This window comes from Talpa occidentalis, unplaced genomic scaffold, assembly GCF_014898055.3.
Source record: "Talpa occidentalis isolate TD23 unplaced genomic scaffold, MPIMG_talOcc4v2.1 talOcc4.10, whole genome shotgun sequence".
Lineage (NCBI taxonomy): Eukaryota > Metazoa > Chordata > Mammalia > Eulipotyphla > Talpidae > Talpa > Talpa occidentalis.
Genome location: NW_023600993.1, coordinates 102,339,928 through 102,352,415, shown reverse-complemented (window position 1 = coordinate 102,352,415; position 12,488 = coordinate 102,339,928). Strand labels below are relative to the sequence as shown.

General features: G+C 50.8%; 1 protein-coding gene across 1 annotated transcript in view; it reads right to left on the bottom strand.

Annotated features, from left to right (window-relative positions):
- Positions 1-12,488, bottom strand: part of DOK5 (docking protein 5) — a 105,791-nt gene that overhangs the window by 17,239 nt on the left and 76,064 nt on the right. Inside the window, exon 6 of the mRNA XM_037500655.2 lies at positions 1,255-1,390. Within this exon, the coding sequence (XP_037356552.1) occupies positions 1,255-1,390 (136 nt within the window). The remainder of the gene's footprint in view (positions 1-1,254; positions 1,391-12,488) is intronic.

Here is a 12,488-nt window from a genome sequence, read left to right as displayed (position 1 = left end):
CCATCCATCCATCCATCCATCTATCCATCCAACCAACCATTTATCTGTCCCTATTACAACATCCAGGATTGTTGAGGATATGGAGAAATGGGTACAAATATCAAGTTTGTTCAAAAAGAACATCTTTAAATAGTTGGGGGAAAATATCAGGTGAAGAAAACTTCATGATACATGAAAATTACATACAATGTGAGTTCCAGTGCCCACTAATAAAGTTTTTCCACACCCATCTGAACTATCTAGATTTGATTTTGCAGCACAACAGCAAGGTTAAGTATGTCCTGCCACAGACACACCGTCTTAGTCCACAAAGCCTAAAGCACTCGCTGCCCAGCCCTTTATACAAAGTCACTGGTTACTGCTCCCAAACCCCAGAACAGTGCAGGGACAGGAAGCTGGGAGTGATCTGGGGTTACCTGGGGTCAGATCATTTCACTCTTGTGCTTCCCCTCTTTAAATCCCACTGCTGCACGTTTAGTAACTACGCAGAGAGACCCAGCATTCTTGGTTTTGCATATTCTCCTTCCAGATTCGAGCCCCATGGTTTGCAGCCACAGCCTATGATATGCCTTATTCAAATGCACATTCACCCCCTTGGCTTCTCCAGCAAGAAATTCGCTAGCCCTCTGACATGACGCCCACAATCTTAGGTCAGTAATGCCTGCCTGGGGGTGGGCCATCCTCACTTCACTCCAGTTTCCCCTCGGTCTTCTTACTTACATTATGGTGGATATTCACGATAACCTCATTCAGGTTTCTGAAAGCTCAACCCCCTCCAAATGGTGGTGTCAGAAGGCGGGAGCTCTGGTGGGGGGTGATAGGTCATGAGGGCTTGTGTGGGATTCATGCCCTTTAGATAAAAGAGAACCTCATCTCGATGGCCATGTCAGACACAGTGAAAAGACCACCTTGACTATGAACCAGGAAGTAGTACCCTGGACACTGACCTGGCCAGCTGCACCTTGACCGGGGACGCCTGTCTCCCAAGGAAAAACAAAGTGCTGCTGTTTATACCCCCCAAATACCCTCCCCCACATCTATGGCATTTTATTGCAGGATCCCACGCTGATTAGGATACACACCCCCGAAAACTGAAGCACAAGGCATATTAATGAACCATCAGGGGTGCCCGGGGTCTGTTGTCACCTCGTGGCCACCTGGGGCTTCCCAAGGGTGGCATTTCATCCAACACGCTGTTGGGTGTGGAGTCAAGCACCTGCCCCAGCAGGGCCACAGGGAGTCGCCCCAGCGTACCATTGAATTCTTCACGCTCTGGAGCAGACGCTCGTGCTGCTCGGCTATGGCCAGGGCGGCCGAGTGGACTTTCTGGTAGATGGCCTCTCCATCTCGCGTTTGAAAGATAAACAGCCCTTCTCCAGTCTCACACATCCTGTGAACACAAAAGCAAAAAGCTGCTGAAAATCCAGCTCTGAGAAGCTCAGTGCACTGAGCCCAGAAAATGCCGAGACAGACCTGCTCACTTTGTACCAGATGAGGGGTCTCGCTCAGGTTTGCTCAACAGCTAGCCTGAAGGGAACGCGCCCGTAGTCAGTACTGACATGACTGGGAATCAACTGCTTTCGTTTAACATGGCACCAGCTGGTTCAGTTTGTGTTTGTTTTTTTTTATCAAGGAGCTTGATTCTTAGCACGGCCCCTGGCCTCCACCTGTCGCTCCCACAGGAGACGAGGTGGCCTGCAGCCCCACTGTGCGCTGTGTGGAAGAGGCACCACCAGCTCAGAAGTAAAAGGATCCTGACCCTCACATTCTCTTCTGTCCTCCCAGACGGTGGCTGCAGGGATTCTTTCATTTCCAAAACCATGAACCAAATTGCACTCCAGCGTCTGCTCGGTGCAACAGTCAGATGCAACTAAGAGCTTTTTCAAATAAGCGTGACTGTGCTGGATTAATGTGCAAAACACAAGAAAATTTCCTTAAGGGCAGCTATATGGGTTGGATAACTGATGTAAAGGATTAAGAGGAAAATGATCACTACCTCACACTGCGAAAAGATAGAAATGAATTCCATTTGTAAAGAGAGATTGGTAAACACAGTGAAGCAAGCATCAAATACGTGTGATCTGATCGCTTAATATATTTTAAGTACCAGTCTGTGTAATACAGATATATGTTCACAATCATCAACTGCCCTAAATAGCTTTAAAGAACTTGGATAAAACTATAACAAAGATTTTTTTTTACAATTCTGATTTTGATGTACATACACCAATAGTAAACAAACAGGTAGATTTTGTCTGTTTGTTGCAAAGAACCTATTGAAAATTATTCTAAGACACAATTTCATTTCTTCCAAGTCAGAAACTCTTGTTGAAAAACTGAATTCAGGGGCCTCCCTGGCGGCGCAAGGGGTCAAGACGCAACCTATGAAGCTACAGGCAGCCACTGCAACACAAGTTCCATCCCTAGCCAGGGAGCTACCCACATGGTGCAGCAGACCTCTCCTGTCTCCCTGCTGCTCCCCTCAGCAGTGTATTTCAGTCAGTCTGCCTGTTCTGCTCCCCACTCTGTCTCTGGTGACCTCTCACCCTCCACACCTCCGGCCTGTACCCCAGTTCTTGTGTGCATAAATAAATAAATCTTAAAAAAAAAAAAAAAACTGAATCCATCTTCAGAGGCTGAGCTGTGGCCCCAGCTAAGGAACAAATGGAAAACACACACATTTCCAGCCCCAGCCACTGTGAGTTGTTTCATCTACCCCAGTCTTTGCAATTCACGCAGTACAAGGGAAGATTTGTCCTGAGCTAATTTCCCACAGGTGGCCCAGTACCAGAGCCATATGCTCCCTCATTCACAGACAGCTCGGCGAACCAAACTGGTCAAAACCAGCCTCGCTTTTCCACGCCAGGGAGGGCGGGGAACAGAAAAGGAGACACATTTCCCCGAGCTAGCGTGAAAAACCAGGGGCTTGGGAGAAAAGGCAGGAAGAACAGTCTGGCAGAAGTAACAGCACAGAGATGCTTGGGGGTGTGATTTCGCCACATCGGGCAGAGGACAGGAGCAGGGCAGCCGGTGTGCCTGCAGCACGTGTTCAAGACCGGGGTCCCTCCTCGTGGCCTCGTCACCCCCCATGCAACAACCCCCACAGGTGCTGACTCCCCGCATTTAGGCTCCATTCCTCCTTTTGCCAAGGGCTTTACCCTCCAACAAGTTTATTAGAAAAGTAATAATGGGGTTGAAATTATGAAAACCCCAGTAAATGACCTCATGGTGGAAGCATCAATAAGTAATGAAATCATGAACTGATCAACCCCTTAGTTTCTGACTTTCAAGATGCAAATATCGTTCACTGGCACGTGTGCATGAGCAGGCGTGGGGGGCATGTGTGTGCATGTGTGTGCACACGGGAATGTGTGTGTGCATGTGTGTACATGGGAACATGTGTGTGCATGTGGGTGTGCATCTGGCACGTGTGGCATGTGTATGTGTGTTTAGAACAGTTGGACACTGCTAACAGCGGGATGGCTCTTACAGCCCATGTGTATATTAACGGTGTTCTCTCCACCCCTGCAGACGTGATCATTAAATCCATGATGAATTTTACATTGACAACGACATGGTCTACCTGCAAAGAAGCAGGTCTCTGTCAGACTCACAGGCGAGAAGTCCTAACCGCTGTGGCAGAGACAAGGGTGTCTTCTTGGAGGGGCTTACAGTTGACTCGGTGAGACAGGCGCTCGCTGGTGAACGGATTCCAGAGCAATGGGACCGCAGAGGAGCCTGATCAGAGGGGCGATAAGGAGACCAAGGGCAGGGCTGGGAGGAGAGGTGGACAGCAGTTTCTGCAGTAACAGAGACGTTAGGATGCCCGGCCCCAGAGAAGCAGATCAGAGCACTTTGCAGAGAGGAGCACAGAGGGGGGAGCGTCCGGCACGGGGTGTTTGTGTTCCTCTGTCTGTGCCAGCGAGGTGGACGGGGAAGAGTCTGGGCAGTGGGGGCAACCCCGCCCCACAACCCCCCTCCCCCACCAGGCTCAGCCAACCTCAGATGATGAGACCAGGAAGACTGACCCACAGGGGCCCCAGGAGCTCCACCTGCAGGAGACACAGCGACGGCCCCAGGGGGCAGTGTGCACGCGGCCGGGCCAGCCCTGAGGGCTGGCGCTGGTGCTGTGGAATATTCTGCAGCATCTCTGGTCCCAGCTCCCCATCGTGGCAGCCAAAAAGTATCCTAGATGCTGACAAGGGTGCCCAGAAGCAAAGTGCCCTGGTTGAGAATCACTGAGAGACAGAAAGCAAGGGCAGGGGGAGGGCCTGGCCGGGGGCACGTGTGCAGGAGGCTGCACGGTGGGCGGTTCATGGGCTCAGGGGCCGTGTTCGCCACAGGCACACTCCGCGGGGAGGCACACAGCTGCCGGTGTCGCAGTCTCGCCTCTACCCGTCACACGGCCCGGCCCGCCGCAGTCGGCGCAAGACAGGGGCAGCCGGCCCAGGACAGGGGCAGCCGGCCCCTCCAGCAGGGTGAATGTGAGAGGCGCAGGGCGCGTGCGTACGTGTGCATGAGCATGAGAGTGTGTCTGTGTGTGTGTAAGTCAGCATGAGGGTGTGTCTGTATGTGGGGTGTGTCTCAGTGTGTATGTGTGCATCTGTGTGAGGTGTGTGTGCAATCACGTTTGTGGTGCGTGTATATGGTGTGTCTATATATGGGAGATGTGGGTGTATTTGTATGTGATATGTGTATGTGGTGTGTGTGTGTGGTGTGTATCTCGGGTGTGATTTGCATGTGATATGTGTACATGATGTGATTGTGTGTGTGTGTGTGTATGTTGGGCACAGCCCAGGGAGGCTGGGGGCTAAGGGCAGACCCTGCAGACCCACCACTGATTCACGCAGGTCCCGAGCCCAGGGCACTCCCGAGCACCTTCTTCATTCACACCCGACTGTCACATGTTTGCCACATCTTCATGCCACTTATTCAATCTTTTATAATCAACTCACTTTCCACATTAAACCAACATACCGTAAATGAGCCTCCAATCAGCAACCCAAGTAGTGTGCTCGCCTTTCACTGAAGAGGAACACGAGCCTGAACACAGTGAGAACCAAACACCATCATTCAGTGGTCTGGGGTCTCTTGCTGTCAAAGACTCGAGCTGGAAATCTGCCCACTTCTTAACAACTCAGGAAAATTAGAATGTACTAGAAGACGGACTTAAGACATGCCAGCACCCAACTGAAAGCTTTCTCTGTAATTTAATCCAAAGGATCAAAAGGTAATTGAAAAGAAAATGGCTTTATTACCGTGAGAACCACATTCACTGAATGCTCTGCCCCCATCACCTACAATCATCCCACATTTGGGGGAACAGGTGCGGTCCTGGAGCCCCGCACAGGTGGGGTGGCAGGCAGCTGTCCCGTCACTGCCCTGGCCGAGTTCCTTGACCTTCCGACACCTCAGTGTCCTGAGCTTCACCTTTAAGAGACAAGGTTGCCCAAATCTCACAGGGTGGTGGACAATTGTGTTGCATCTAGGGAAGGCTCTGGCATCAAGGTACACAAATAATCAGGATCTGTGGTTACTTTACCCCTTTAAAGGATGCAAGTCTAGGAAACAGCAGCATGGGGGCAAGAGAACGAGCACAGGGGACGAGGGACGAACGTGTGTGGCTGGGGAAGGGTCATGTTTGAGGCTCGAGGCCTGAGAAAGCAGCATAACAGAGACCTCGCCCTTGCGAATGGAAATACAGATTGAGAAACGTGGGCCTCCTGGTAGGAAAAGAATCAGTTTGCAATCAAGACAGATGACGCTGCCACGTCCAGGGTGCCCAGTCTCTCCGGCTCCCTGAAGCTACTGCAGACACTCCGGAGTGTTGGCAGATGAACCATCTGAGCCAAGAGATCGGGATGAAGGGCAGGACCCCAACCCCTTCCTCCCAGGGCTCATCTCCAGTCACCAGGCTTCCTGACAGTCGGTTCCCTTGCACACCTCCCACGACCACTGTTATCATCTTGGACAGAATTCTGACCCCTAAGTGTGTGCACCCGAAGTTTTGGATAAGAACAGCACAAGAACTATCCAAAGTCACAGATCATGGGAGGGTGGCGTTAAGTGACGGTGTATTCCTGCATCGGATCTTGAGCACTTAGCTGTGAGGTCAAGAGCATTTTTTCTCCCTCTGTGACTTTCTCAGCCAAGACCAAGCTGTCACTCCCGGGAAGTGCTTTCACTCCTTCCTGCTGCGGGGTTTGTAAGACGCAGGCTGGATAGGAAGTGCTCGGTGCAGTTTCTAAACACAAACACGGTGTGTTGCTTGGCTAATCGCTGACAGGGTGAAAAGTCAGCTTAGCAAGGGAGAAAGTGTCAGGCGAGTGTTGTGTGGACTCATTTGCTGGTGAAGGGGGTCACCCTGGGCCGGCTCCTGCCCTCCCCCTGGAGTTTCAGCTGCTTCTAAAGGATCCCGAAACCTCTTTCTCTCTTAATCCACATCCAATCAGTCAGTAAATCCTCTGGCTTTAGCTTCAAAAGCATCATGTCCACACACCTACACCACCCCCCTGCTCCCAGCGCATCAACAGCACCCCCGTCCTCCTGGGGTGCCCCGGTGCCCTGGAACTGATGTTAACCAGAGATAGTCTAGTAAAAAAAAATGGGTCACATCATGTCACTTCTTTGCTTAATCCTCCCTGGATAGTGAACAGTTTGACCTGGTCCAGAAAGAGGTCTGGCCTTTGGATGGGGCTCCGGGCATGATGGCTGTTTGCCTGGGGACCTCGGGCCGGCCAAAGGCAGCACCGTGACCCAGGGAGGGGCTCTGGGCCACCTGTGCTCTTCCGCCTGGACACGCGGGCCACCCACGCGGGCCGGAAGTCGCCAGTAGAACACACATGTCACACAGGCCAACACAGGCTCTGAACACGAAGGCTCAGGAGGGACCCCTGGTGGCGATATTGGGAATCGCAACCCAGCTCCAGGCGGAGGGCAGGGCTCTGGGGGTCTGGAACTTCCCTGGACTCCACTGCGCCCACTTCCTCCCCCAGCAGGCGCTTTCATTGTCACAAACTTGAACCGGCGCTTCAGTTTCCAGACAGCACTGTGTTTCTAGCAAATTATTAAAGCATAGGTGGAGGGAGAAGCTCTTCAGCTTGCAACCGGTGTCAGGTGTGAGGGGGGTTGTTCTTGGCCAACTCCACACGGTCCCGGGGGCTCCCTATCTGACCAAGACCAACAGCCGGTTCTTCAAGACCTGCCGGGCCCGCCCCTGCCTCATCTCCACCTCCACGATGCCCCCTCGCCTCTCCTGCCCAGATTCACCGGCCTCTTGGCTCTTCTTTGCACCCCCACATCCACTTCCCCATCTTCCTTCGGCTGGAATGCTCGACCCCCAGACTCCAACACGGCTCACTCTTGCCCCTTTAGGGTTCTGCTCCCACGTCACTGGCCAGCAAAGCCAGCCCTGGCCACCCTATGTGCAAGCGCACGCCTGCTCTGGCACTTTCTATTGGACAACTTCATGGCTCACTGTGGAACTCACTCGCACCATCTATTATCTGTCTTTTTCAAATGTCCGTTATTGCCGGCCGCCCTCTTCTCTGCAGAGTAAGCGCCACATGGCAGAGCTCTTGCATGCTTCAGCCGCTGCTCCTTCCACAGGCTGGAGCCACGCCAGGCTGCTGGACAGGCTCAGAGAGTGCTTGAAGAAGGGAGGTTTCGACCTTACTAGCACTGTCTAGAACTCTGAGGCAGCACTGCACAAAGTGGCCACGTACATGGGTGAGTCATCACTGGTCAATTCCAACACAGGGGTGGGTGCCAAGGCCTTTCCGCCCCAATAATGGATTCCCAGACCCCCTGGAGTCTCACTTCTCACACCGTCTTCCCAGTGAGGGCAGCAGCTTGCACAGGTGAAGAGCTGGCTCCCGAGACCCCAGGCTGCAACCCACGGCTTTGACCAAGCAGTTATAGATCAGGGGTCCTCACCACCCTCTTCTCAAACCTCAGGTGCCTGTCACAACTCCCAGCTCCTTATCTATGCTTCTGGTTGTAAATCAGAGGCTCCCAGGACACCCCCTCAGGTTTGGTGGATTTGCTAGAACAGCTCCCAGCACCAGGCAATCTGTTCACTCACCAGCTCACCAACTCATCCACGGGAAACGAGAGGACTCAATCCTCAGGCAGGCACCCAGGGCAAGGGGTGGTGTGGGGAGAAGGCATGGTGCGTCCACGCCCTCGCCAGGTGCATGCACCGTTTTCCCCCAAACCTTTGCACGCCCACCCCTTTCCCCCCAGAAGCTCTCTGCAGCTCCCTGGGGCTTTCTAGAGGCTGGATGAGCCCACAGTCCAGGACGATGAGCCTTGGGCCACCGAACTCCACCTCCTGCCGCTCCCCTGTGGGAAACCAGGGCTGGGCCTAGAAGTCCCCCCTTCTGTGCACTGGTCTCCCTGGCACCAGCCCCTGTTCTCAGGCGCTTTCCAAAAGTTACCTTCATTCGCCCAGGCCCATTAAGACAAACAAAGTCGCCTTTAACACTGGCTCTGAAGCTCACTCAGGCTCTGAGGAGCAGAGGCCAGAGATTATGATAAAAGAGGCTCCTGTGGCACAGCAAATTCTGAGATCTGGGAGCTGGGTGCCAGGGACTGTGGGTGAAGACGACAGATGAGAAATACTCGTCGGTCATCTGAATGACCACGTACACATGTTCGCAGATGGCCACACCAAGCAAATGGCTACCAGGCCCACGGAAAGATGCCCAACACCGCTAATACCAGGGGAATAAACCCGTGTTGAGATACCACTTGGCACCTGTGAGAATGGCTGTCACGAGGGGTGAGTGATGCTGGGGTCACGGGAATGAATAAATGCTCAAACATTAGCAGCTTAGACACTAGAAGAGAAATAGAGCCGACCCAAAGATTTATGCCAAAATGATGCTCCAAATGCATCATTATGCCAAAATGATGCACCTGTACATCACCAATTATAGGGGAAAATGATTTTCCTCTCCGATGAAAGGTTATTTCACTAATACACTTGCTTCTAGCATGGTCTACACCAGGTACAAATGATTTCTTTTCCAAGGATGTTCGGATGCCTTTACATCCAAAACAGTCTCACAAATCTGTGCCCTCCATTTCAGGAAAAGACTCTGCATAGGCAATATCAGTTTTCACATATTCTTGGCATACTCAGAGTTTCTCTTAGCATCACGTCAAGACCAAGGAGGTGAAGAGAGGGACTTGCGTGGTCGTGATCCTGCTGCCCCTGCCAAATGTCACCTGCGCTCCTCACTCCTGCAGGTGCTAAACCTGGGGTATTAATTGAAGCCAGTTGGGAGGGGAGGAGGAGCCTGTCAGGCAGGGCACTCCGCCCCCAGCCAGCTGTAAACTTGGCAGGAAGCTCCCTGGACACCTGCCACCTTCCCCAGACAATGACATTTCAGGCACAGGTCCGCGGGGGATGATGTCAGTGAGAGCTTCATGTCAGCTGGATCTTCCCATGAAAAACCAGAGCCCCTGCCAGCGATGGGCTTCGCTGAGGTTTCAGGGCTTCGAAGTGGAAAGAAACAAACAAAAGGCCAGAAAAGCTTCAAACCAGTAAAACAGCATGCCTCTCAGGACTCCCCCCCAATGAACTGATCCTCCTTTATCTCCAGGGCCAATGAGTGGACATTCACTGTGCAGTTGCACTTTATTAAGCAATCTCTCTTGCAACTCTAAATTCTTCAAGAAAAAGCAGTGTTATGGTCTGATTTGCTCCTGGGGGTGAGAAATGGCATCTAGAAGAACCTGCTGGCCTAGGACCTTGAGACAGCTGACAGCCAACATCAGCCTGCACCCCACGCCGTGGAAGCAAATACACGGTTCCAGGATTCAAGTGACGGAGAGGACCCACACAGTAGGACGCGTGTTCAAATGACCATGATCTCTGCCAGTTTGTCACTGACTGATGGGCATCCTTCTGCAATGGCCAGGTGGATCTCTGCCAGGATCACGTGAAATGGTCTCAGGGGGCTCAGGTGACATAAGTACAGCTTCTCTTCCTGAGCTCTGTAGAAGTTAACTGAGAACGAGGCTCCCCACCAGTGGACTGGTGACCCTTATTAGAACTCTAGAGGATCTGGAAGTCAGAGGACCCAGATGTGACTCCTGAATCCACCACCTACCGATCTTGTGCCTTTGGAGCATTCACACCAATGGCCACATGTCTCTTGAAGATGCGATAATAATATTCCCTACTTCATGCGATCACTGAGAGGCTTAAATGAGACAGTGCATGCAAAATACTTAGAACAGTGATTTTCAGACAGCAAGGGTTCAATCAGTACTAGCAATTGTTTCAAAGGCCAATACACCTGCTAGCATAGAGTTTTTCAACCAAATAATTATGCCTGCTAAGTCGTCACTGCAAAGGACTCTTCCGTGCAGTGTACATCTAGCAGAACCCCTGGCCCTCCTACCCACTACACACCGTTGTCCGTCCCCACTCAAAAAGTCTCCAGACATTGCCAAATGTTCCCTGGGAGCAAAACCACCCTGGCTGAGAAACTCTGTTCTGTATCTCAGCACCTTCATGAGTGACATCACTAATTAGAGTGAAGTAACCACTTCACCTATATGCTTCAAGCCATTGTTAAATGTTGTCTTGGATACATTTTTTTTTAATCACATTTATTCCCCTTCTGATGGCACCACTACCTCATTCCTGCTTTGGAGAATCATCCCCACTCTATGTGTACCCCAGTTCATAGGCTAAAGTGCTTTAGTACAATGCTTCATGCACAGACAATGTAATAGTCAACACACAGTAGGACTTTCTTTCTGTTGGCCAATGTTAGGAGACCTTAAAGCTTCTGAAAACCACTGTGTGGACCCAGAGTACAGCCACCTCAGAGGAGACAGGATGGTGTGATAAAACCTAGGACCACCATTTGGATTCCAAATCAAGCCCAGCCTGAAGCCTTCCCTCCTCCCTAGACTTTGAGTTACCTAAGTCAACGAATTTCCTTTCTGCTTGTGTCAGTTTGGGTTGATGCAACTGCCTAGTATGTGCTAGGTCAGTGTGGCAAATCATGCCAGGGGGTTGTAAATGCATCCTTACTAGTCTTCATGGCAATCTTGTGACATAAGTAATACACTCTACCCACTCACAGAGGCGGCCACATGCGTACAAGAGCTATGTAATTCCCCCAACTGGCTGCCTAGTGCCCTGGGTCCGTCACAGTGGGGTGAGATGGGGTGGGAAGAATACTCAGTCCCAACCCTAAGAGACTGAAGGTGAGCAGAACTTTGCTCAATGTCCCTATGAAGACCCCCCCTCCCCTTCCGTTCCTCAAGGGGAATGCCATGAAATCTGCGCAGATGCCGTCAGCATATGTACAAACCAGTGCCTGGAGAGACTTGACTTCTGTTCATTTATTGATGTGAGACAGGGAGAAAATTCTATTAGTTAATATGAAACTGCCCTGTTTTGAACACATCCAAAAATAGCCAATGAAAAAATTATCTTTATCTTGCTAATAAAGCAAGGCAGATATGAAACCTTCACGCTCAGGGAAACACGAATGATCTTATTATCCTGAGCATCTTGATGGTAACGATAAAAATTCATCTTTATTTGAGTTTCAGGCAAAATATAAAATAGTAATATTACCTTGCACTTAACACTGTCTGGATGCCAGAAACCTAAGTCCTGCTCCAGAAGTAATCATAATAAAATGTCAACGATAACGATTTAGGAGTAACCCAGCACCTTTGAGGTCATCCTGCATTGCTGCTTTGACCTGTAACAGCCGTGCAAGGAAGTGATTACTTGGATAAACTGAGGATGCAGGTGAACATTTTATCCAAGGTCAACATCTAATAAAGCAGAGAGATTAGACTTGGGACCTCTCTGACTCCCAAACCCGTGCTCCGTACCCAGTCCCATGCTGCTTGAGAAAGGCACAGCCTCCTGGGAACACACGATGCTTTCCCTACCGATCATGCAATGTCAGCTTCGCACCAACCTACAAAGCATGACCCCTGAACAAGCCTGCTATTCAAAATAAATAAATATCCCCACTCCCTATAAAACAGGAGGCACAACCCTGTGTGCGTGTGTGGGGGTGGTGGTGTTGTAGTTATTGACATCACCTATGAGAGTGCTTGAATAAAATACCCAAGAGGTCAGACTGCAGAGAGACCAAAGTCATCGCGTGAAATTCCTTTCATTTTTCGCATCACTATTTTATGGCTTTTGGTCCAAGGTCATTGGGATGATCCATAATTTTCATCTACAATTTCTTTCACCTGAGCTACTTCAGTATTATCCCATACCCACTTCTGCCCTCGCTCTCCTACAGCCAACAAAATACCAGCAAGATTACATCACACGCACACTCCAAAATACATCTGCTTCCAGATCGCTATTTCCTGCATCCATTGGCAGAAATACCAAAGTCTTAAAATCATCATCTAACTCCTTGGCAGTTCTACTAGATTTTAGTACGAACAGATTAAACGTTTGCAAGATATGAGTAGTATTAAAACCTGAG